The following is a 27,000-nucleotide window of genomic DNA, read 5'->3' as shown; positions in this document are numbered from 1 at the left end:
CCAGGTCCTTTTCCATCCTAGATTTCCCCAGAGGCTCTCCCCCCAGTGTATAGATTGCATTCATATTTTTGACACCCAAATGCATTATTTTACATTTTTCTACATTGAACTTAATTGGCCATGTAGTTGCCCACCCCATTAATTTGTTCAGGTCTTTTTGCAAGGTTTCCACATGCTGCGGAGAAGTTATTGCCCTGCTTACTTAGTATCGTCTGCAAATACAGAGATTGAACTGTTTAAACCACTTTCAGGTCATTTATGAACAAATTTAAATAGGATTGATCCCAGCACACAACCCTGGGGGACCCCACTACCCACCCTGACCAATGAGTACTCCCCACCAGGCCCGGACTTACTATAGGGCAGACCGGGCATTTGCCCGGTGGGCCGTGGCCTCCCGCTCCATAGCATGTTGCTGTTAAGGCCGCACAGCGGGAGGTAAGCGGCGACCGCGGCCTGAACATGGCTAACGCAGGCCGTGGCCGCCGCTCGCCGCTACCGCTATGCGGCCGTTCCGTGTCTCCTCCGGCGGAACTGGCGGCTACATGGGCTGAGCTGTGTGTCTCTCTCACACACAGCTCAGCCTTAGTGCCGCGCTGACAGTTCCGCTCTCTGCTCCTAGGGGCTGCTCCTCCTCCAGCCAAGGTGTCCGCACGTTGAGGCAAGGGGCGGAGCTGCTGAGAAGACGTTTCCCCCGCTCGTGCCCCTCCCCCTTCTCTTGTCGGCAGCACATGTGAGGAGAAAGCTTCCCTCACCATTGGCCACAACAGAGGGCCAATCGGAGACCTAGAGGGGCATCATGGGAAATGTAGTCCCAGAGATAGGTTGCCCAATTGTTTTATGCAGGGAGCTGACTACACTCCCCAGCATGCACACTGCTGGGGGGGAGGGAGAGAAAAACCTGGAAACAAGCAGAGGTGCCTGTAGCATCTACTACAGGAGACATAGAAAACGAAAGAGAGGACTGTGCTGGGGAACTAATAGCCCCAGCACCACCAGAGAGAGCCGCACCACCAGAGACAGAGCCGCGCTGCACCGCACCACCAGAGACAGAGCCGCGCTGCACCGCACCCCCAGAGAGAGAGCCGCGCTGCACCGCACCCCCAGAGAGAGAGCCGCGCTGCACCGCACCCCCAGAGAGAGAGCCGCGCTGCACCGCACCCCCAGAGAGAGAGCCGCGCTGCACCGCACCCCCAGAGAGAGCCACACTACCGCACCACCAAAAAGAGAGCAGGTCAGTGTCACTGGGCAGTGTGGGCACAATAGGAGACAGACAGTACTAGCGTTGTATGGCCACAATAGGACTGGGACACTGTAGTATAAAGGGACTGCACTGTAAGGCCGCGTACACACGGGCGGACTGTTCGCCTAACTTTGTCCGCTGAACAGTGTTTCAGCGGACAGTCCGCTCGTGTGTGGGCTTCAGCGGACAGTTTCAGCGGACAGTCTGACGAACAAAGTTTTTCGGAATTTCCGTAAGACTGTCCGCTGAAACTTGGTTTGAGCGGACAGTCCGCTCGTGTGTAGGCTTGTTCGATAAACTAAGTCTCGCGCATGCTCAGAAAGAATTTACACGGCGAAGGTTGCATTGCAGTGTATTGGACTTCGAATTTCTCGTCCCGTCGTACGTGCAGTACACGTCATCGCGCAAGTTTTCAGCGGACTGTTCGTTCGTCGTGTGTGGTCAAGTCCGTTCATGCTAATTTTGAACGGACTGTTTGTCAAACTGTTTGACAAACCTAGTTGGGCGGACAGTCCGCCTGTGTGTACGCGGCCTAAAGGGGCACTGTAATCATTGCAGTGCCCCTTTACAGTGCAGTTCCCTTTATATGACCATGTCCCTGCACATTACAGTGTGGAGGACCGACACCAGCCACCCCCGCGAATGTCTGTCTACCAAACCCCCCCCCCATTCCCCCCCCTGGAATAGTTGGCTGCCCAATCTAAAATGCCCGGGCCTATTTTTTTTTTCCCAGTCCGGGCCTGCTCCCCACTTATCACCACCCTCTGAACTCGCCCTTGTAGCCAGTTTTTAATCCATGTACTCATCCTATGGTCCATGCCAATGGACCTTATTTTGTATAGTAAACTTTTATGGGGAACGATGTCAAATGCTTCTGCAAAATCCAGATACACCAGGTCCACGGGCCTCCCTTTATCTAGATGGAAACTCACCTCCTCATAGAAGGTTAATAGTTTGGCAAGAACGATTCTTCATAAATCCATGCTGATTACTGCTAATGATACTTTTCTCATTACTAAAATTTTGTACATAGACCCTTATCATACCCTCCAAGAGTTAACATACTATTGATGTTAGGCTAACTGGTCTATAATTCCCAGGAATGTATTTTGGACCCTTTTTAAATATTGGTGCTACTTTGGCTTTTCTACAAATCTATATTCAGTCAGTGCAGGCAGTGTAGTTTATATAACTTATCGTATTGAAGTGGTTAAGGGGAACCCTGTGCCAAAAATTTAAAAAAATGGCGTGGGGTCCCCCCCAAAATCCATACCAGGCCCTTCAAAAAAATAGAAATTGGTGCCCCCCCCCCCAAATCCATACCAGACTCTTATCTGAGCATGTAACCTAGCAGGTCACCGTACCAGGCCACATGCCCTCAAGATGGGGAGGGTGCTTGTGGGGGTCTGCAGACGGGGGGCTTATCGGAATCTGGAAGCTCCCTTTTAACAAGGGTGCCCCCAGATCCCGGAACCCCTCCACCTACACCCCCCCCCCCCCCCCTGTGTGAATGAGTATCATACCTACCAATTCATCAAAGTAAAAACGACAGAAGACCATTTTTGACAATATCTTTATTAAAAAGAAATAGATTAAATTATGTAAATCCATCTTCAATCACAGCGTCAACGATCCCCCGAGAAGAGAAAAAAAACCAGTAAAACTCCGCCTCCATGGGAGGCATACCTCCCAACTGCAGCTTTTTTCACGGTAACCTCTGTTTTATATAGCCAAGGACGGGGTCATGTGATGTCAGAGGGGGCAGGGTCACCCGTTTGTCACTGGGTGACCCCACCTTTGCCTATATAACAGCTGCCAAAGCAAAAAGATGCCAGTCAGCAGGGCGCCTCCCATGGAGGTGGAAATTTTGCAGTTTTATTTATTTTTCTCAGGACTGGCGGCGTCGTGATGGACAATAGATATACATCGGGGAACACCCGACCATGCCTTTATTCAAAAAACTGTCTGGTGTCTTTTTTGACACTTTTTTTTTTCTTTTCTGGTGAATGGGTAGGGGTACAATGTACCTGATACCCATTCACATAGTGGGGCCGGGATCTGGAGGCATTGTTAAAGGGAGGCTTCCATATTCCGACAAGCCCCCCTGCCCACAGACCCCCACAACCACCGAGCAATGGTTGTGAGGATAAGGCCCTTGCCTCCATCAACACGTGCATAAGGTCCTTTGGGAGGGACCCCAAAGCACCCTCCCCATGTTGAAGGCATGTGGCCAGTACGGTCGGGGAGGGGGTGCTTTTTTTGCTTGGCGTTACCCTTAATATCCATACCAGACCCGACGGGCCTGGTCATGGACTGGGGGGGCACCAGCTCCATTTTTTTTTTTTTCAACTATTTTTTTTATGTAGATTACTGGGAACCCGCAATACATTACAGCCACGAACAATTTTAAACGAAATGTAATTTTGTCTGTGGTACTGTTAAAAAAAACATGGGAAATAGGCTCTACTTTACAGGCAGACTAAGAGGACCCTACCCCAGGCACGATATTTAAAGGAATATTTAATTTTTATTGTTTTCACTTTAAGCATTAATAAAATCACTTCTGAAAAAACGGCCATCTATTAAAAACTTTTTTTTTTTTTCCATTGATACATGTTCTCTGGGCAGTACCCGGGTACCCAAACACTTTATGTCAATAACTTGCATATAAGCCTTTAAAGTGATTTTTCACATTCGTGTCCCATACACTTTAACGGTGTTCGCATGTTCGCACAAATTTTTTGTCTTCTCGCATGTTCAGGTGCGAACTGAACCGGGGGAGCAAGAGACGCATGCCTCCTCTATAGTGCTGGCTCTTGTCCCATGGGGAGTGATACCAACTGCACTCCACCTCTTATCCCTGTTAGTGGTCTCCAGAGTGGTGCCAGCAACAGTAAAGAGGAGATCTGCAGGTCAGTGTGAAGTAATGCACTGGGCATAATAGTATAGGGCTGCTTTCACACTGATGTGTTGCAGTTTACCCACACTGTGGGTGTAGTGCAGTGTACCCACAGCTTTCCTGCACTTGGCCGTAGACTTCTATTATATCATGCTGTTTTACCACCCCTTAACTTTACATGTGAATGAGCACAAGTGCTGTCCCTCTGAAAAGCAATCCGAGTGTGTGGTATTAGGTGGTGAGGAGGCCATATATTGCATTCCCAACACCTGATTTAAACCCATGATTGCCGTGCAATGCACGCATTTGCGACACTGTCGTCCTGCAGATAGACGTTTAAATCAGGTGTAAGGAGGTGACACTGTGCTCCACGTCTCTAAGGTTGCCTACCATTGGTGTATAGAACTCCCCCTGAAAATGTCAGTTTCTGCTTGTGGGATTGGCTTACTGATTTTCCCAAAAGTCTGCACTAAGATGCAGACCAGCTTTTGGGCATCCCTGCAACAAAAATGTTTTTGGTGAGATACTTTCAAAGGGAAATCGCATCTAAAGGAATGCAGCCCCTGACACTTTCCTCATCAGAGCCCAGCAGGTGCAACAGCTGATTGTAAGGAATCCTGTGTAAGAGCGGTTTTAGAATTAAAGGGTGCATCTCCTAAAATTAGAATGTTATCAAAAAGTTAACTTATGTAAGTTATTCAACTCAAAAGTGAAACTCCTAGTATATTATACAGATTCATTACACACAGAGTGATGTATTCAAAGCATTTCTTTCTGTGAATTTTGATGATTATGGCTTACAGCTAGTGAAAGCCCAAAATTCTTTATCCCAGAAAATGTGAATATTACATAAGACCAATAAAAAAAAAATACAGAAATGTTGGCTTACTGAAAAGTATGTCCATGTACAGCAGGGATATGCAATTAGCGGACCTCCAGCTGTTGCAAAACTACAAGTCCCATCATGCCTCTGCCTCTGGGTGTCATGCTTGTGGCTGTCAGAGTCTTGCTATGCCTCATGGGACTTGTAGTTCTACAACAGCTGGAGGTCCAATAATTGCATATCCCTGATGTACAGTATAATATGCACTTAATACTTGGCCGGGGCTCCTTTTGCATGAATTAGTGCATCAGTGCTGGTTGTCATGGAGGCGATCAGCCTGTGGCACTGCTGAGGTGTAATGGAAGCCCAGGTTGCTTTGATAGCAGCCTTCAGCTCGTCTGCATTGTTGGGTCTGATGTCTCATCTTCCTCTTTGGCTATATCCCACAGATTCCATGGGGTTTAGGTCAGGTGAGTTTGCTGGTCAATCAAGCACAGTGATACCATGTTCATGAAACCAGGTATTGGTACTTTTGGCAGTGTGGGCAGGTGCCAAGTCTTGATGGAAAATAAAATCTCCATCTCTAAAATTTCCTGGTAGAGAGCTACGCTGACTTTGGACTTGATAAAACACAGTGGGCCAACACCAGCAGATGACACGGCTCCCCAAATCACCACAGACTGTGGAAAATGTTGCATTTGATTTGGTAATCAAGGTCCCAGAGTCTGGAGGAAGAGTGGAGAGGCAAAGAATCCAAGTTACATGAGGTCCAGTGTGAAGTTTACGCAGTCAATGGTGATTTGGGGAGCCTTATCATCTGCTGGTCATTAGTCCACTGTTTTTTATCAAGTAAAAGGCAGTGCAGCCCTCTACCAAGAAATTCTAGAGCACTTCATGCTTCCCTCTGCTGACCAGCTTTATGGAGATGCTGATTTCATTTTCCAGCAGGACTTGACACCTGCCCACACTGCTAAAAGTACCAATACATGGTTTAATGATCATGGTATCACTGTGCTTGATTGACCAGCAAACTAGCCCATTATGTGGCACTTACCCGCAAATGAAGCCTGCTCTATCCCCACTGGAGGCCGCATCCATCTTCACCCCTCTTCCTTCTGGGGCCACGGACTCTGGCTGTGTGACTGTCCAGAGCTACGTGACGTCACTCCCGCACATGCAGGCCAGAGCCGCAGGTCACAGCACTCGCTCGGGAAGAAAAGAAATGGCCCGGAGGGCTGTCTCTTCACAGTGCATGTGCCGATGACATCATCTGCATACTACAAGGTAAATATCTCCTAAACAGCGCATTTTTAGGAGATATTTACAGTACCTATAGGTAAGCCTAGAATAAGGCTTACCTATAGGTACAAGTTTTAAAAAGGAGTTTACAACCACTTTAAGAAATTTTTTTGGGGACCCTCAGGTCACCAGAGCTATTGTCCCCATTGGAATATTTCCCCTCTATTACCTTTCTAAGGACAACCCAAAATGTGGGATTTTCTTTTACTTTCAATGATGATGGTAAACAGGACAAATAGAGAGGGTGATTCTCCTTTAACGGGGTCACAGACCGCAATAAAAACTGACAGGGGGTCTTATCCCTCTCCACTTTATTCATAACTTTAAAAAAATAGTTTTGCCTTTTTAGTGGACTTTAAGTGTACCTGTGCACCTGAATGCAAACTGAAGACCTTTGTGTTGTATATCAAAATCAAGTAGCTTTAGGGCCTCTATATACAGTATTTTGTGTTATGGTATTTCAATGGAAGCCCATCATATCTAAGGTTTACGCACCACAATAAAATGCTAAAATCCTAACGTTTCAACCCAGTAATCTAAGCACTAAAATAGTCAAGTTTTGGCTTTCTAAGAAAACTGAGGACCTGCTCCTCTTCCTCCAATGAATGGCCTCTGCCTTGTTCCCCAGAAGACAAATTTGGGTCCTAGAGGTAGACTGTGAAGAAACATTTCCATCCTGGTTGGACAATGGCCCCTTTCACACTATCAGACTGATCGGAGGCCTGCCGGTTTTTAAAGGGCAGACCCGATCACTCTCCTCTATGGAGCCGCACACATGTCCATTGACACCCACGACATCCAATCTGATCCGCTAAAAACAGAAAATCTGTTCTCCGTCCATCTGGCGGATCGGATGGCAGTCAGGTGTAAACGGACATGTGGTCCGTTTACATCCGATTACTCATAGAGTGGGCTGTGTCTGCTCTGCATAAGCAGAATGGATATGGGCCAGACATCCACCTGCAGGTGGACTCCTGGCAGTCTGCCATGTGCGAAAGGGACTTTTTGATGTTTTCCCACACCTGTTGTTGTTGTTGTGTGTTTTTTATTTATTTTATTTTTTTATTTGGTAGCTTCATGATGGCTTTACTATGGAAATAAGTCTTCTCTCCCTTCCTTATATTTTTAGATCCTATAAGATCAGATCCTGTAACAGCTTAGCATTGTATACTTAACTGGGCGTTAATATATTTGGTAGAACTGGTACTGACTTTGAAAGAAGGAACTTTCTCAAATTTAGGTTACCCGATAAATCTCTGAAAACGAGGCACTTCCCTGTTTTTCTTTCTTCACAAGCAGTCTTGTAAATGTTATGTGTGGCACTCAGAATCCATCTGAAGGTACATGATTAGACTAGAGCAGGGGTCTCCAAACTTTTCAAACAAAGGGCCACTCTACTATCCTTCAGACTTTAGGAGGGCCGGATTGTGGCCAGCAGGGGTAGAAAATGTCCCAAGCCCAGCATCAGTGAGAGTAAACATGGCCTCGGGGTCAATGGTCAGTAAGAGGAGTAGTGCCCCATTATTGGTATTAGTAGGAGAAATGGTATCCCATCATTGTATCAGTGGAAGACATAGTGCCCCATTGCTGGTGTCAGTGGGAGGAATAGTGCCTCAAGAGCCGGATAAAGGCTAGCAAAGGCCACAGTTTGGAGACCCCTGGACTAGAGTATCAGGGAGGAGGACATGGAAGGAGAAGCTTTTGCTGATGTTGGTAAGCTGAGAATTAAACAAAACGCCATTAAACTGCATCCAAATACGAATTTAATTTTTTTATTTTTTTTTTTTTATTTTTTTTTTGTGTTTTGGCAGTCTCATTTACTATGTTAAAGTGGACTTTTATTTTCTTATTCTTTTGGGGAAATGAGCCTAAACAGAAATTATTATTATTATTATTGTTAAAATAAATAATATATATATTTTGTGATAATAATAAACATTTATCAATGGCTGTCCATAGCTACATTGCGATCTAATCTTTTTTTGGGTTGGATTACAGCCCAGTAGATGCTACTATGTTGAATTAGAACATATCAAAGTTCATTGGTTGAGTTCAGCTAATGTGAGCATCATTTTATAAAGCTACGCTAATCTGTGAGTCAGAATTTAATAAAGTGGTTGTTAAGCTACTCTAACCTGTATACACCATCAGCACTGCTTCCTATTGCAGTATCCCCCTCCTGTATGTGATTTCTAAAAATAAATGCCGCAAATGCCTAATTTCACAGCTGAGATTGCGATCACATGACCAGCCAGCTTTCTCCTTTCCTCCTCTGAGAGATGCAGCGGGCAGGGCTAAGATTCCCCTGCTGGCATCAGTCGGGGGGGGGGGGGGGAGGGTGGGAGAGAGCTGGCTGGTAATGTGATCGCAATCTCTGCTTTAAATTGGGTATTTACAGCATATATATTTATAAATCATTCACAGATGGGGACACTGCAATGGGAGACAGTGCTGATTATATATGCAGAGTTAGTGTTATGAGAGCAGCAGGAGGGGGGAGGGTTGGCTCTCACATACAGACGGGGGGGCACAGGAGCAGAGAGAAGAGCTGATAGCAGACTGCAGATGTCGGAGCCACGCAAACTGACCACGGTATCAGGCTCAGTAGCCATGATACACTGTGGTCAGTTTACATAGGTGAGGATAGAAACTGGATCAAGATCGGCCAGGTTTTCTAGGTGTTACAGGCGGCCAAATGACACAGGACAAGCACTGTTTCATATAACATGCTTTAAAAGAGCAGGATCCCTTTTTTTTTTTTTTTTTTTTTTTTTTTTGGTTAAACGCTTTAAAGTAGGTCTGTAGTCTAAATCCAAAAATAAATCTATACCACAGCCAGTGCAAAGCATTACCACAATATCTTATCTTATTTAAACTGTCTTACAGGGGAGTTTTTGCAAATATCAGGTCATCCTGCTGGTAGATCAGTTGATCTATCTCATTGGTGTCAGTGGATGGAATAGTGCCCCGTTGTCTGTATCAGTAGAGGGAGTAGTGTCCCATTGTCGGGGTCAGTGGAAGGAATCGAACCTCATTGTTTTCAATGGGAGGACACCTACAAACCAAGACAAAATAGTAACTGCATAAGTAAAGTACTTATGATGTGCTGAGTCATTTGGTGCAGTCTGACCCTGGTTTTGTCATTCTGTCCCTGGGACTGGGCCTTCGAACTCCAGCCATGTTCCTGCAGAAAATTTGCACCAATTGGTGTGATTTCAGCTCAGGGACTGTGGAGCTTGAAAACATGCAAATGGATGACACGCCACACTGGTTCTTTATGGATATAGACTATATTTTTAATAGACTATTTTAAAAAAATTTTAAAAGCGTCTTAATATGCTGTTTGCGGGATTTATTCCTTCCCGTACACTGTTCAGATCAGGTTACATTCATCTTCCATTTAATTTCTAGTAAACTGCTTGATTCTCATGGATCTGGGTTAATGTAATGAGGCTACCAGTACGGCAGAGTAGTCCTTATTCAGTGAAAGCAGTTTCATTACCTCTAAGGGGCTTAGAGAACCTAAACGTAGCTTGCGCTGATTTATATATGTATATCGGTCAGACGCATAACCATACTATTGAGCATTATACAATCTACATTTAGCAAATAGTACCGGTATGTTTGAGTTTTATGTACTGTATGTGTGTGTATACTGTATATAATATATACACAGATCATATTATAGTTTTAATATCATTTTTAAATATAATTTTTTTTTTAAAAGCTGAAAAAGCTTTGAAATATTGCATCTTATGGTTGTTCTGTATGCTGTTGAGCCCAGAAATGTAATTTCCTGCTTGTGCAATTGGCTCAGTATTTTTCTCAGGAGTCCTTCTAACTGTGAGCAAATGCTGCAGCATTTGCTCAATTACAGACTGCGTTCAGGGCCGTGCATCAGTCCTGTACAGATATGCACTCAGGATTGCACATGAAAACCCATGCAGTCTCCTACCTGTCATTAAATTGAACAAGGTGGCGACATGGGACCACTTGTGCCTCTTATGCAGATGAGCACAGCCCTCTGTGGGGTTTTTTTTTTTGTTTTTTTTCCAGCTGATTTCAGATTTACATTTTGACCAAGATGGTGTTTGATGGCTCTTGATTCTCTCTGTAGTTTAGTCCGGAATCTGCAGTTTTACACTTTTTATATTCGCTTCAGCTTTTTCCTGAAGTATTGCATATACTGTATGTTTTTATAATTATGCAGCAAATATTATTTTTTTTTCTTTCAGAAGTTTTGTATTTTACATTAAAAAATGCTCTGCAAGATTAATATGTGCTCTTTAAAAACCATCCCACATCCTTATCTTTTATACTTTTCTATTTGCTCTTCATTATGGATCTTTTTGTGAGAACCTGTATGCATTTTTTCTTTTAGTTCTGTCCTTGCATGGAATCTTATACTGTTTGACTTGCCCGAGGCAAGCAATGGTCTCCTAGAGAATGATGGAAGGGGAGAACCTCATTTGCATTTATTGCCTAACAAAGAACCTGCGTGGTCAGCGACTAATTTTGTTTTCTAAGTTGGAAAGCGTCCGCCAGAGAGAACTATCACATCTGATGTTGGATGTGCTCATTGGTGCCCCTTACTTACACCTGTGAACACCCTCCTAGGAGTGTTCAATCGTAGAGATGGCTGGAGGTGAGATTGAGCAGTTTATGGTCAGCTTTATTGTGTGTTTTTGAAATTCTTGCCGGTTGTAGACTGTCATATCTCTAGGCTGTGGCTTCATTTAGTTACATATTTTAGATTACCTTCTGACATTGTTTCTTTTTTTGTCTTCTGTTGCAGCCCGCGATGCGGATGAGCGAGAAAAGTGGATCCATGCGCTAGAAGAGACTATCTTGCGTCATACTCTCCAGCTACAGGTAAGGGCGTTTGATTTCACACTTCCGTTGGTTTATCTTCTATATGTTTAGTCAGGGTGTTGTACTTGTTTTCAGATTATGGTGTACCTATAGACTCTGCAAGCTAGACTTCACCAATTGGGCAGCTTACAGTTTCTGATCTTTTTTTCTGTACTCGTTTTATACGTATAAAGCTAATTTTTATTTATTTTTTCGTTGTAACTTTTGCGAAGCCCACAGGTGCTATAGCCCAGGTCAATTTAGTCTTATTTTAGTTCTTGAATGCTTTAGTTGATTATCCCCGGATTCTGTCTATTTTGGCAGAATTGGTTGACTGTTGTGATGTCTCTGACAGGTTCACTTTAGGGGTTTCACTCTGCAGTTTCATTTGTCTTTAAATTATTTGTAAATTAAAGATGGTGCTGACCAGGGACATCTGATATGAGGAAGGAGAGCAAAGGAATACATTCACCAGTACTCTGCTGCTCCTTTACTGTCCAGTCAAAGGCCGGGAGCAGGTTGTTTCAAAGCTATTTATAGGCAATTTCTTTAGGAGCACAGGTTGAAGTATGTTGTCTTAAGGCTGAATTCCAGCCTTCTCTTCCACCTTGTACACTTGTAGAAGGTCCTCACCTGTGTGGAAAGTGATAAACCTAGTTGCCCTGCACAGTGAGCTCTAGAAGAGCCACGAGGCGAGTGAGCGAGCCGTACAATTATTTATTTATTTTTTTTTACCCTTTTTCCATTAAACCCTGCAGGATCTGGGAAAGGTAGGGGTTTTAGGGTGGGGAAGTCATAAAGTGGAGATGCACTTAGAGTTCATAGGTCAAAGGTTAGTTGGAGTTAGGGTTAGAACTTAGGGGTAGGGTTAGGGTTTCCCCTTGAAGAACAAGGTTAGGACTCAGGGATTGGAATAGGAACCTCCTCCAAAGGTCAGCAGGCGTGCCCTCCAGAGGTAAAAGGTCAAGAGACATTGCTGACCCACCCCCCCAAAGTGTTCCACCTACCCCAACTAAGTCAGGAAATGAACTGCAGTTATTTGGGCCCACCTCCTTTTTTTAAGGCAGAATGACTTCAAGTTTTATCTAGCCCTCGTCTCCCAATCCTCACTATGTCTGGGCCGCCCTATTCAGCTATTTGCTTTCTGTGCAGTCATTTAGTCTCAGCATCATGTGTGGCTATTACCCAGGGTGGAATACATGCAAATGCAATCCCCCTAGGTATACTTAATCCTTGACCCTATGTAGCTGGACCAACAAGCCCACCAAAGAAGTCAGCTTAACATTTACATTAACACTCCCAAGCTCCAGTTTATTGATTTGGGGTGGGTGGCTCCTAACAGAAGAATTGAGGCAAGGCGCTGTGACATTAAGATACTACCTCGCCTCACCAGCCACAATAATACTGAACACCAAAGGAAAGGACTAAACACTGACCCAGTGATGACAGCTGAATATAAAACCAGGTATATGTTGAAAAAGTTAAGATCTGTAACCAAAGAATTTCAACTTTGTCCACAAGTAAAGGAAGTATGCAAATTTAAAGCTCAACAGGTTAAAAGCCATGGACCTCATATGAGTATGGTGAAGCCTCAGCACAAGCACTCTATGGGGAGAGAATTTAGATTTTTTTCCCCTTCATAGAAGCCAAATGGGACAAAGGTCCAGAAGTCGTGTCATTCAGACTTTCTTCGCTTTCTACCAAGCCTTCTATAACATCCCCTCTCTGCTCTCCCAAGTGACCCAACAGGATAAACTTGATGATAAAATCTCACAGTATTTTTGCTTGAGGCATGCCTAAGTAAAAATCAGAGGCAAGCAAATCTGTGGAAAAACCTGATCAAGTGTTCACATTGATAGCAAAAGGCATCAAACCCCATAATGCTTATAGCCAAAATAGGTTTCCCGTGTCCTGTATACAAAGATCATACAACGTTGTGTTCCAGCACCGATATCAGGAAGTCTTGTTCTCTGTACAAAATCGATTTGGGCTGAGCTACTCAGCCATTCGCAGGAAGCTTTGTATTTTTATGAATGAATACAAGCCTTCCTGTGATTGGCTGAGGTGGAGATGCTGGGGGATAATGTTAATTAGAAGATGCCTTCATTCAAAGAAAAAATACAAAGCTTCATATGAATGGCTAAGGAAAGCTGAGCCCAACTTGATTTTGTTCTGAAAACAGGATAGGAAAGGTCCTGAACTGCTGGCGGAATGCAGTGCTGTTTCGCACAGTTTATAGAACTCTGATAGCGGGCTCATTTCATAATGGAAATAGTTTGTTTGAGCCAGTTTGGCCCAAAAAACCCAATTTAAATTGACCTGAAACCTTAGTTTATACTGTCTGTGTATAAAACTGATATTTGTCCAACCAAGCCATAAAGGGGTTTAAAATGTAGTTGTAAACATATGTAGCATTGGCTGAAACTACTAGGAAGATGATGGCAGAGCCATTGAGACTTGATTAAATCCGGGGGAAGCAACGTTATAAAGCAACGCAGGAAATGCCATGGATGCTTAGAATCCAGTACTTCTGAGAAATTTTTAAGCCATTGCATTGTAGTAGTCTCACTCTGCTCTGCTAGATTTTCCAGCTGTAGGTGTATTGGCACATAATCAGAACTAGATCCATTATGGTATGACCCCCCCCCCAATGGTGACTTCTCTGAGGGGCACAGAGAGTGCAGGTGGGGGGCAGGTTGGGAAATAAAATTTTATATATGGATCATAGACCGTGTAGTTTAAAGCCCATATGACCCAGACATAGCTTTCCGTACAAACATCCAATACTTTTGACAATATGTTGGAACACCTGCCTTTACATGCACTTAATGGCATCCCATTCTTAGTCCATAGGGTTCAGTATTGAGTTGGCCCACTCTTTGCAGCTATAACCGCTTCAACTCTTCTGGAAAGGCTGCCCACAAAGTTTGAGTGTGTCTATGGGAATGTTTGACCATTCTTCCAGAAGCGCATTTGTGAGGCCAGGCACTGATGTTGGACATGAAGGCCTAGCTCGCAGTCTTCGCTCTACTTCTTCCCAAAAGTGTTCTATTGGGTTGAAGGCAGGACCCTTGAAAAACAACCCCACATCATAATCCCCCTCCACCAAATGATTTGGACAAGTGCACAAAGCAAGGTCCATAAAGACACAGATGAGAGTTTGGGGTGGAGGAACTTGACTGGCCTTCACCTCAACCCGATAGAACACCTTTGGGATGAAGTATAGCAGAGACTGCAAGCTAGGCCTTCTCATCCAACATCAGTGGCTGACCTCACAAATGTGCTTCTGAAAGAATGGTCAAATATTCCCATAGAAACTCTCCTAAACCTTATGGACAGCCTTCCCAAAAGAGTTGAAGAGGTTATATCAGCAAAGGGTGAGCCGGCTCCATATTGAACCCTACAGACTAAGACTGGGATGCCATTAACATCCAAGGGTGTGCAAAGGTAGGTGTCCCAATACTTTTGGTATTATAGTGTGCATATACAGGCATGCATACATGTGTGCTCAAATGTTTGCATACCCTGGCAGAAATTGTGAAAATTTTGGCATTAATATTAAAAATATGACTGATCATGCCAGAAAACTTTTTTTATTTAAGGATAGCAATCACATGAAATCATTTATTATCACATTGTTGTTTTTTGGATCCTTTTCTAAATCATAACAGAAATCACCCAAATGGCCCTGATAAAAAGTTTACATACCCTGGCATGTTTGGCGTTGGTAGGCAATTAAAGGTTAGTTTCCCACATTTGTAGCTTTTTAAATCGCAGTTATTGCCTGTGTATAAATGGTCAAAGGAACTGTTGGGGATACAAAGAAAACCCACAGGTAACCTCGGGAGAAATGCAGGCTGCTCTGGAAAAAGATGGTGTGGTTGTTTTTAAGGCGCAGAATACCATTAATACTTGAACAAAAAAGAGCTGCATGATGAAGTTGCCAGAAAGGAGCCTTTACTGTACTAGTTCCACAAAAAAGCCTGGTTACTATATGCCCAACACCTTGACACCCCTCATTGGCTTTTTTGTGACATTGACGCAGTAAAGGCTTCCTTCTGGCAGTTCAACCATGCAGCTCTTTTTTGTTCCAGTATTGTTGAATTGTTCTTAAAGACAACCACACCGTCTTTTTGGAGAGCAGTTTGTATTTCTCCTGCGGTTACCTGTGGGTTTTTCTTTGAATCCTAAGCAATTCTTCTGCCAGTTGTAGCTGCAATCTTTCTTGGTCTACCTGATCTTGGCTTGGTATCAAGAGCCTCTAGTTTTCCACTTAAGTGATTAAACAGTACTGACTGGCATATTCAAGGGTTTTGATAACTTTTTATATCCTTTTCCATCTTTGTAAAGTTTCATTACCTTTTTACGCAGGTCTTTTGACTGTTCTTTTGTACCTCCTCATGGCTCAGTGTCTAGCCTGCTTGGTGCATCCATGTGAGAGCTAACAAACTCATTGACTATTTATACACAGACACCAATTGTGATTTAAAAAGCCACAAATGTGGTAAATTCACCTATACTTGCCATTTTAACCTGTGTGGTGCCACCTTCTGTGCCTGTACCAAGGCCAAACATTAGAAGGTATGTCAATTTTTTAATTTTTTTTTATCAGGGTCAATTGGGTGATTTCTGTTATGACCGTGACCGCGGGTGCCGTGGACTCCATGTCCGCCGGGTGCCCGCGATCGTGTCACAGAGAGGAAGAACGGGGAGATACTTTTGTAAACAAAGCATTTCCCCAATCTGCCTAGTGACAGGACAGTAATCACAGCTCTGTCAGCGAGAGCTGTCATCAATGTCCTGTGTGTTGAAGCCCCGCCCCCTCAATTAGAACCACTCCCTAGGACATACTTAACCTCTTCACCGCCTCCTAGTGGTTAACCCCTTCACTGCCAGTGCCATTTTATACACTAATGCATTTTTATAGCACTGATTGCTGTATAAATGACAATGGTCCAAAAATTTCTGATATATCTGCCATAATGTCGGAGTCCCAATAAAAAGCACAGATCGCCGCCATTACTACTAATAAAAAAAATAATAATAAAAATGCCATAAAACTATCCTCTATTTTGTAGACGCTATAAATTTTCCACAAACCAATCAATATACGCTTATTTAAAAAAAATATATATATATAAATAAATAAAAATATATATATATAAAAAATATGTAGCAGCATACATATTGGCCTAAACTGAGAAAAAAATTTTTTTTAATATATTTTGGGGGCTATTTATTATAGAAGAAAGCTAAAAAAATTTTATTTTTCAAAATTGTCGCTCTTTTTTTTTTTGTTTTGTTTATAGCACAAAATTTAAAAACCACAGAGGTGATCAAATACCACCAAAAGAAAGCTCTATTTTTGGGGGAAAAAAACTTCAATTTTGTTTGGGTACAATTGTCAATTAAAGCGACCCAGTGCCAACTCGCAAAATGTGCTCTGGTCATTGAGCAGCCAAATCCTCCTGGGCTGAAGTGGTTAATGCCAAAATCTCACAATTTCTGCCAGGGTATGCAAACTTTTGAGCACAACTATATACACACATACACACACACCCACCCACACATACACCCCTACCTACCTACCTACACAGTCAAGCCATTAAAAAGGTGTGTAATATGTAGCATTAGCTGACTACTAGGAAGGTGATGACAGCCATTGAGACATGCATTATAGAGCTGCTTCTCTAGGAGCCAATCCGCTCAGGAAATGCATAGGATGCTATGAGTGATTAGAACCCATTACGTTGGACAAATCGTAAGCCATTGAGTTGTATTATTCTCACTCTGCTCTGCCAGATTTTCCAGCTGTAGTATTGGTGTAATCAGAACTAGATTCATTATGGTATGACCCCATTGGTGACTGCTCTGAGGGGCAGGGGTGACACAGAGTGCAGGTGGAGGGGGCAGATTGGGAAATAAAATCATTTATGTAGGTTACAGCCCATATGACCCAGACATAAATCTGGTCCCGTGACCAAAAGCTTTCCATACAAACCTATCTCTGGGCAGCACAGTTTGTTGTCGGTACCCTGGAGATCTGTTGGAGCCAGGTACATATTGTAGCCAAGCATTTGTAATGTCGCCCCTTGTGAATTCCTCGCTGGGTTACAGAAAAGGGAAGTTGCTTTTGTATCATGGGACTTACTGTAGATCTGCCCGCATGTCCATTCTACTTTAACCATGTCATGGATTACTAGGAACACAAATTGAGGGGACTTTTTGACTTCACCACAGTTATGTTTTCTGAGAAACTTTACTGCGGTACCAGTCTTCTCAGTGTGGTGGGTTTATGTGTTTTTTTTTGTTTGTTTTAAGATATATAGGTGCATCTCAAAATTTTAAATATCATCAAAAAGTTGATTTATTTCAGTATTTCAATTCAAAAAGTGAAACTCATATATTTGTATACACAGAGTGATCTATTTCAAGCATTTCTTTCATTTAATTTTGATTGTGGCTTACAGCTAGTGAAAGTCATACGTTCCGTGTAAATGATCTTGTGTGTGTGTGTTTTTTTTTTGTGGTGTTTTTATAAGCATTTTAGTTTTTAATGGATAAGTTCACCTTTAGCAACATGTTACACCTGTATTTAGGATGTGTTGCGTTACTAGGCATCACCCTCCAATCTTCTCTCCAGTTCCTCTCCCTGCACCCACTGTCACAATTTTAAAATTGGCGCGCCCGTGAGGGGCTCCGCCCACATAGCTGCATCATTCATTCACAGGAGTCTGAATGAAAATAATACAAGTAGCATTTTACCACTGCGGCAGACTGACTTCAAGTTTGAACACGTGTGGGCATGCTGATCGGCACGCTTGTAGTTCATTTACGTTGCCTACAGTTCTGTACAAGCATACAGTTCCTTCCAGGGACGGTCTGCTCGAAAAGAGGTATGGGCAGAGCGCTCTAGGAAGTGTGTGTGTTTTGGGCATGCCCCCCTACCCATTTTGGATGGTTGAGTTTTTAAGGCCACTTAAATTTTGTGTTTATTCACACTAGCTTTCACAGTAAATGGTGGCAATTTTAGCCTGTACACTAGTGTCTGGACGGGGCAGTGCAACGCATGTTTCAGTGCGTCGTACTATTTCAATAAAGTTAAAAGCGGAGAAATAATGTAAATTGTCACTTCAGTTTGCCGAGAGAGAATGTAGCATGCTACACCGCACTGTATATTGCATGAGTGTTGTGGTGTAAACTCGGTACATAGTAGAGCTGCACGATTCTAGATAAAATAAGAATCACTTTTTTTTTGCTTAGACTAAAGCACGATTCCCTTACTATTCTTGGTGCAAATACTGTTTGACATAAAATATTGCAACAGCCGCCATTTTATTCTCTAGGGTCTCTGCTAATATATACAGTATCTCACAAAAGTGAGTACACCCCTTACATTTTTGTAAATATTTTATTATATCTTTTCATGTGACAACACTGAGGCTCGGTTCACACCAGACGCGGCACGACTTGCCACGCCGCGACCTGACAAGTCGCCCCCGTTCTGTACTACGGAACCGTTCTAATAGGAGCGACTCGAGTCGCTCCGACTTAGAAAAAAGGTTCCTGTACTACTTTTGCGGCGACCTCGGGCGACTTGCATTGACTTCTATACAAAAGTCATTTTGCAAGTCGCCGCTGAGGTCGCGGCAGGTCACGGCGCGGCAAGTCGTGCCGCGTCTGGTGTGAACCGAGCCTGAAGAGATGACACTTTGCTACAATGTAAAGTAGTGAGTGTACAGTTTATATAACAGTGTAAATTTACTGTTCCCTCAAAATAACTCAACACACAGCCAGTAATGTCTAAACCACTGGCAACAAAAGTGAGTACACCCCTAAGTGAAAATGTTAAAATTGGGCCCAATCAGCCATTTTCCCTCTCTGGTGTCATGTGACTCATTAGTGTTACAAGGTCTCTGGTGTGAATGGGGAGCAGGTGTGTTAACTTTGGTGTTATCACTCTCACTCTCTCTTACTGGTCACTGGAAGTTCAACATGGCACCTTTATGACAAAGAACTCTCTGAGGATCTGAAAAAAACAATTGTTGCTCTACATAAAGATGGCCTAGGCCAGTGTTTCTCAATTATTTTCTGTCATGCCCCCCCTAGGAAGAGGAAAATATTTCGCGCCCCCCCGCGCGACTGTAAATAGTATCATTTGTCTATAAAATTGTTAAGTACACCTCTACATAACACTGTATCCTTATTAACGTATATGGAAATAAAAAAAAGAAAGAAATGTGGATCAATTTAGCACAGGATTTAACGGAGCGGGGGGGGAGGGTATTGCAGAGTATTGGGTAATGCAGAGTATTGGCGGAGTATTGGTGGAGTAATGCGGAGTATTGGTGGAGTAATGCAGAGTATTGGCGGCGTATTGGTGGAGTAATGCAGAGTATTGGCGGAGTATTGGTGGAGTAATGCAGAGTATTGGCGGAGTATTGGTGGAGTAATGCAGAGTATTGGCGGAGTATTGGTGGAGTAATGCAGAGTATTGGCGGAGTATTGGTGGAGTAATGCAGAGTATTGGCGGAGTATTGGTGGAGTAATGCAGAGTATTGGTGGAGTAATGCAGAGTATTGGTGGAGTAATGCAGATTATTGGTGGAGTAATGCAGAGTATTGGTGGAGTAATGCAGAGTATTGGCGGGGTAATTCAGAGTATTGGCGGGGTAATGCAGAGTATTGGTGGAGTAATGCAGAGTATTGGTGGAGTAATTCAGAGTATTGGCGGAGTAATGCAGAGTATTGGCGGAGTAATGCAGAGTATTGGCGGGGTAATTCAGAGTATTTGCAGGGTAATGCAGAGTATTGGCGGGGTAATGCAGAGTATTGGCGGAGAATGCAGAGTATTGGCGGGGTAATGCAGAGTATTGGCGGGGTAATGCAGAGTATTGGCGGGGTAATGCAGAGTATTGGCGGGGTAATGCAGAGTATTGGCGGGGTATTGCGGAGTATTGAGTAATGCAGAGTATTGGTGGGGTATTGCAGAGTATTGGTGGAGTAATGCAGAGTGCTAGTGACTAACCTGGTTTACTTCTCGGGTAGAGGGGAGGGAGGAGACAGTCCGGATCCCAGCGGCGTGTGTCTGCCGCTGGCTGCGCTGGAGGCCGTATGCGCACTTGTCCACGTGTATGGCCGATGTCATGTGACCGGTTGCTAGACGCGGAGCGGCCCTAGCCTAGCAACCAGTCACTCGGGAGGCAGAGGAGGCGGGCTACTCGAGCCCTGCTTGGAACGCACCGCACTGCGTGTAATGCCGCTTGTCCGAGCGGCTGTTTGTCACGTGGAGGGCTCCGAGATAGGAAGGGTTGCCATGACGACTCTCCTGCTCCTGCTTACATGATGTCAATCTCCAGTGTCAGACGGGCCCCCCTTTACGGAGCCTCGCGCCCCCCCTGGGGGGCGCGCCCCACTATTTGAGAAACACTGGCCTAGGCTATAAAGAAGATTGGTTGCCAAGACCCTGAAACTGAGCTGCAGCATGGTAGCCAAGACCATACAGCGGTTTAACCGGACAGGTTCCACTCAGAACAGGCCTCGCCATGGTCGACCAAAGAAGTTGCGTGCACGTGCTCAGCATCATATCCAGAGGTTGTCTTTGGGAAATAGATGTATGAGTGCTACCAGCATTGCTGCAGAGGTTGAAGGGGTGGGGTGGGGTGGGGTCAGCCTGTCAGTGCTCAGACCATACGCCGCACACTGCATGGCTGTCATCCCAGAAGGAAGCCTCTTCTAAAGATGATGCACAAGAAAACCTGCAAACAGTTTGCTGAAGACAAGCAGACTAAGGGCATGGATTACTGGAACCACGTCCTGTGGTCTGATGAGACCAAGATAAACTTATTTGGTTCAGATGGTGTGAAGCGTGTGGGGTGGCAACCAGGTGAGGAGTACAAAAGACAAGTGTGTCTTGCCTACAGTCAAGCATGGTGGTGGGAGTGTCATGGTCTGGGGCTGCATGAGTGCTGGAACTGGAAAGCTACAGTTCACTGAGGGAACCATGAATGTCAACATGTACTGTGACATACTGAAGCAGAGCATAATGGCCTCCTTTCGGAGACTGGGCCGCAGGGCAGTATTTCAACATAACGACCCCAAACACACCTCCAAGATGACCACTGCCTTGCTAAAGAAACTGAGGGCAATGGTGATGGATTGGCTAAGCATGTCTCCAGACCTAAACTCTGTTGAGCATCTGTGGGCCATCCTTAAAGGGAAGGTGGAGGAGCGCAAGGTATCTAACATTCACCAGCTCCATGATATTGTCATGGAGGAGTGGAAGAGGACTCCAGTGGCAACCTGTGAAGCTCTTGTGAACTCCATGCCCAAGACTGTTAAGGCAGCGCTGGAAAATAATGGCGGCCACACAAAATATTGACACTTTGGTCCCAATTTGGACATTTTAACTTGGGGGTGTACTCACTTTTGTTGCCAGTTGTTTAGACATTATTGGCTGTGTGTTTCTTTGCACCCCAAACAATTTTCCTGGCAGGTTGGGCTGATGTTTTAGTTGGTCTACCTGACCGTGGTTTGGTTTCAACAGAACCTCCTCATTTCCCACTTCTTGATTTGAGTTTGAACACTTCTGATCGGCATTCTCAATTCCTCTTTTTATATCCCTTTCCTGTTTTATACAGTTCAACTACCTTTTCCCGCACATCCTTTGACAATTCTTTTTTGCTTTTCCCATGACTCATAATCCAGAAACATCAGTGCAGCACTGGGTGAAAGATGCAAGGGTCTGTCAGGAGTCCAGAAACGCACTGACCTTTTATACACACACTAATTGCGAGCAAACAGATCACAGGGGAGGATGGTTACCTTTAATAGCCATTCAAACCCCTTTCTGTCAACTTGTGTGCATGTTATCAGGCCAAAGTCACTGGGGTGTGTAAACTTTTGATCAGGGTCATTTGGGTAGTTTCTGTTGCCATTATGATTTAAAAAGTGAACACAGTTGATAAATGGCTTCAGCCAAACACTAACCACGAATGAAAAATGTTTTTGTGTTATCATTCATATTCTCTGAAAAATGGCCAAGAAATCATAAATTCCTCCAGGATATGTAAACTTATGAGAAAAACACTACACTATATTCCACATGAACTGTAATGGCATTGTAGACTTAGTCCGTAGGGTTCAATATTGAGCTGGCCTACCCTTTGCAGCTATAACCGATTCATCTCTTCTGGGAAGGCCGTCCACAAGGTTTAGGAGTGTGTCTATATGAATGTTTGACCATTCTTCCAGAAGCACATTTGTGAGGTCAGGTACTGATGTTGGAGGAGAAGGCCTGGCTTGCATTCTTCACTCTAATTCATCCCAAAGGTGTTCTGTTGGATTGAAGCCAGGACTCTGTGCAGGCCAGTCAAATTCCTTCACCCCAAACTTGCTCACCTATGTCTTTCTGGACCTTGGTTTGTGCACTGGACTAATTCATTTGGTGGAGGGGGAATTATGGTGTGTGTTTTTTTTTTTTTTTTTGGCCAATTTTCATGCTCCCAACTTTGTGGAAACAGTTTGGGGATGGGCCCTTCCTGTTCCAACATGATTGTGCACCAGTGCACAAAGCAAGGTCCATAAAGACATGGATGAGTGAGTTTTTGGTGGAGGAACTTGACTGGCCTGCACAGAGTCCTTACCTCAACCCGATAACACACCTTTGGGATGATTTAGAATGGAGACTGAGCCAGACCTTCTCATCCAACATCAGCACCTGACCTCACAAATGCACTTTTGGAGGAATGGTCGAACATTCCCAAAGACACACTCCTAAACTGGACTGCCTTCCCAGACGAGTTGAAACTGTTAACTGCAAAGGGTGGGCCAACTCAATATTGAACCCTTTGCACAGATTGGCCCTGATCCCCCCTCTTCTGGGGTCCCCTAGCGGCGCTCCTGGCTCCTCCCCTCATCGAGTGCCCCCTCGTAGACCTGCATTCCAAGGGGGCACCCATGCTGCTGCTGCGTCTGTTGACACAGACAGCGGGACTTAGCCCCCAAACCCCAGCTACCGTGTCACCGGATCTTATTGACAGCAGTGGGAGCCAATGGCTGCTGCTTCTGTCTATCAATCCAGTGAGGACCCAGGACAGCGGCTGGAGCTGCTGTGCTCGTTCCCATCACTAGACTCTGGGTGGCTGCTGCACTACAGAAGGTTTTTCACCTTAATGCATTAAGGCGCAAAACCTCAAGGGTTTACAACTCCTTTAATGACCTGATGGTACTTTTATATGGACTGTTTTGTATATTATATCTTGGTGGCGTTTTTGAATTTTTTTTGTTTTGGATAATAAGTTCACACAATATTGTGTTGCGCGGTACTGATTGGGTATAAATGTTGTGTTTTGTGGCTGTAAGAATATCCCAAAATTGACTGCATTTACTTGGCTGCAGTCAATGTTTGGCTGACCATTTTCTACCCAGATCCTTTAAGTTTCCGATCAAAGAACGTTGGGCAGGAGGGTTCTGACAGGGTCACCCATGGCTTGATTTGCAACTGTTTGAGCTGAAACTGAAAATTGTTGAATGAACAATTACCTGTCGCCATTTATGATTAGAACTTTACCTTTGGAAAAGTACATGTTTCTGGAAGCCAGCAGGTGGTCATGGAATGGATATCAATGTATTGGTCACAATGACGACTCCTCGGTTATTTTTAGGTATGAGTCAGCTTCAAAACAGGAGTCTGGACAGAAAAAAAAAAACACCCTTCATTTCAGTTTGATTATTTTGAAGTAGAGAAAAGGGAAAAATGTACCTGTCACCATTGTGATTAGAACCTTATCTTTGGAAAAGTACATCTTTCTGGAAGCCAGCAGGTGGTCATGGAATGGATATCAATGTATTGGTCACAATGACGACTCCTCGGTTATTTTTAGGTATGAGTCAGCTTCAAAACAGGAGTCTGGACAGAAAAAAAAAAACACCCTTCATTTCAGTTTGATTATTTTGAAGTAGAGAAAAGGGAAAAATGTACCTGTCACCATTGTGATTAGAACCTTATCTTTGGAAAAGTACATCTTTCTGGAAGCCAGCAGGTGGTCATGGAATGGATATCAATGTATTGGTCACAATGACGACTCCTCGGTTATTTTTAGGTATGAGTCAGCTTCGAACAGGAGTCTGGACAGAAAATAGAAATAAAACACCCTTCATTTCAGTTTATTTTGAAGTAGAGAAGGGGGAAAGATTGGGCTGGTAAGATTTTCTTACAGATTATAAATTCTTTGACCATTTTTTGGTCATTGGATGGACTCATTATGGTATGTTATGGATTCCATTGTCTTAGGGTTCTTAAAGTGCTATCAGATTGAGCAGTAGTGGCTGTTAATGGTCAGTATAAAGGCAGCCATAGATGGATCGAATCTCGCCAGCTTAGCGTAACCAGCCCAGACTCAATCCATCTATAGGCAGACGGTTCATATTGAAGTTTATCCATTGATTGACGTCAGTACAACCAGCCTGTCTGACTTTTTTTTTTTTTTTTCATGCGACCACTGCTGGCAGCTAGCAGTGATCATTGTGTTCTGCCGGCAGGGAAGGCTCCCTGCTGGCAGAACACAATAGCGCTGCAGGAAGAATCCCCCCCCCCCCCCCCCATCAACACAGTGCGGGTTATTTACAAAATGAAAATCCACTTTGCACTACAAGTGCACTTGGAAGTGCAGTCGCTGTTAATCTGAGGGGAAGATCTGAAATGAGGGGAAGCTCTGCTGATTTTATCATCCAATCATGTGCAAGCAAAAATTACGCTTTTTATTTTCCTTGCATGTCCCCCTCGGATTTACTGTGACTGCACTTGTAGTGCAAAATGGATTTGCCTTTTGTAAATAACCCCCTGTGTGTTGATCTGGGAATCAAGCAATTTTTCTTTCCTTCCATCTGTTAAAGGAAAGAAAATTGTATAATTCATGGCTTGCTTTAGGCTTGTTCTAGACAGGCATAGGTCTCCTCCCTGAAAATAACATCTGCCGACAAAATACCTTTTTAGTATCTTGTTATTCAGTCCATGGCAGCCACTTGGTATGGTGCCATCTTCCTTCTCAATGGAAAAAACTGGTCCAGCTTCACATTCTCCACTAAGACCTCCTTCATATGGACGATGATGGCTGTATTGCCATTGTTAGGCTTTGGAATCCTAGTGCCTCCATCTTGGATGTGGGATCCAGCTGCGATTTTCTGACTTCTCACTGCTGTCTCTCCATGGCGCGGGCACAAGATTGTGTGTTGCTTTCAGAAATAGGTACCCGCTCCTAGAAACAAAAAATACCACCAATTTTGCAATGTGTGGGGGGGGGGGGGGGATAATGAACAGAACTTTCACTTTTTTTTTAAGTGGAGGTCTGCTTTATACATTCCACTAAATTGTGCTGTACCCAAAAAAAAAAAAAGTGAATAAATAGGCAGTTACTTTTTACGTAAATAGAAATAAGATTTGAAATCCTTGCTCTTCTACTTCTTCGCTCTGCAGACTCCTAGGATAACTCAGAGTGCTGAGTGGTCAATGTTGGGTTGTACTGGCGCTAACCAGTCAGAAGCGCTCTGATCCTTCCTGAAAGCCTTATATAGAATAAAAAGGGTGAAGAGCCGGATTTTAAATCCCTGGACTCTGCTCCACTAGCTGCGTGGTCACTGATGGCGCATCACCCACGAGAGACAAGTACAGCAGGGAACGGGGGGCGGGGGGTGTTTGGGGAAGGTTAAGGGTATTAGTTGACCTAACACTTTTAGGATATTGGATGTCTAGGTCTGCTTTAAGCAACCATCTTGCCAAGAGAGCAGATCTGCCCCTATCACCAGACCATCTGGTCCCATCAGGACCTTCTCTATGATCCTGCCGATGGTGCATTGTTGTACATATGCAGTGAAATACCACTTTTGGAGCGATCATCCGACAATCTGAGCGTTGGTACCCCTCTTTCAAGAGACAATCACAACAGTTTGTGCAAAGTTATCTGAAGGTACAAGCTTGACAATTTTTCTGGTACGATAAGCGAGCAACGGTTTTTCATTTTAATCGGTAAAGTATTTGTCCGGAAAAAAAAAATAACCAAGAGCGCTCATGCTTGGAAATGAGAGACTACAATACATTACATCATCTTGGAAAGTTGTATTCTCTCTAGTGAAATATTTGTTTTCGATATGGGACTAGCATGCAAAAACAAAAGTACGATCATTGGTCTGATATTCTCATTGTATGTATGAGGTTTTTGGGCTCCCTTCACACCAAGACATTCTGGATTGCGGGCGGAGTCGCCGTGACTCCAAATTGCCGCAAATCGCGGGACACCCTTGCGATCCCCGTTTAACTTTCAATGGCACCCCAATCAGCTTGATTTTTGCCACGTTTGTCGCCCAACAAATCATGGTAAAAGCACGTTCCGGAACTTCTTTTGGGTGCCGGGCATCCCACGTTTTGCAGCAATTCAGAATCGGCATGATTCTGCCCGCGATCTGGGATGCCATGGTGTGACTGGAGCCTTAGAGCGGCCAGACGCAGCTCCATATTCAGACTGAAACCTTTGCATATGATTTTCTCATTGTGTGTACTAGGCTATTACCCCGACTGTCTGTGGTTGCCAACCCTATTCAGATTTTCAGCCCTAGTTCACACCGGTGTGACTTTAAATTTACACTAATTCGGCGCGATAGCAAAGTTGCACATCAGTGCGATTTTGCACTGCCGATTTAATTGCCTCTTGTGACTTCATTTAATAGAAGCCTATGCAAGTCGCAAAAAGAAATTGTTAGAAAGTAGTGCAGGAACCTTTTTCATAATCGCTGCGACATGAACGATTCAATTGCCAGCAATGGTGTGCTATTTATCATGTGATTTGAAATTCAAATCGCATGATAAGTCGCACCATTGTCAACAGGGGGC

The 27,000-nt window shown here is 44.0% G+C and overlaps 1 protein-coding gene across 2 annotated transcripts in view; it reads left to right on the top strand.

Moving 5' to 3' along the window:
• Positions 1 to 27,000, top strand: part of OSBPL9 (oxysterol binding protein like 9) — a 220,780-nt gene that overhangs the window by 68,255 nt on the left and 125,525 nt on the right. For both annotated transcript variants that reach the window (XM_077450243.1, XM_077450242.1), the window contains exon 4: positions 11,060 to 11,136. In XM_077450243.1, coding sequence (XP_077306369.1) covers positions 11,060 to 11,136 — 77 coding nt within the window. The remainder of the gene's footprint in view (positions 1 to 11,059; positions 11,137 to 27,000) is intronic.

The sequence above is a fragment of the Lithobates pipiens genome, unplaced genomic scaffold, assembly GCF_037356315.1.
Source record: "Lithobates pipiens isolate NorthernLeopardFrog02 unplaced genomic scaffold, aLitPip1_a1.2 Scaffold_23, whole genome shotgun sequence".
NCBI lineage: Eukaryota > Metazoa > Chordata > Amphibia > Anura > Ranidae > Lithobates > Lithobates pipiens.
This window is presented reverse-complemented; position numbering and strand designations above follow the sequence as displayed.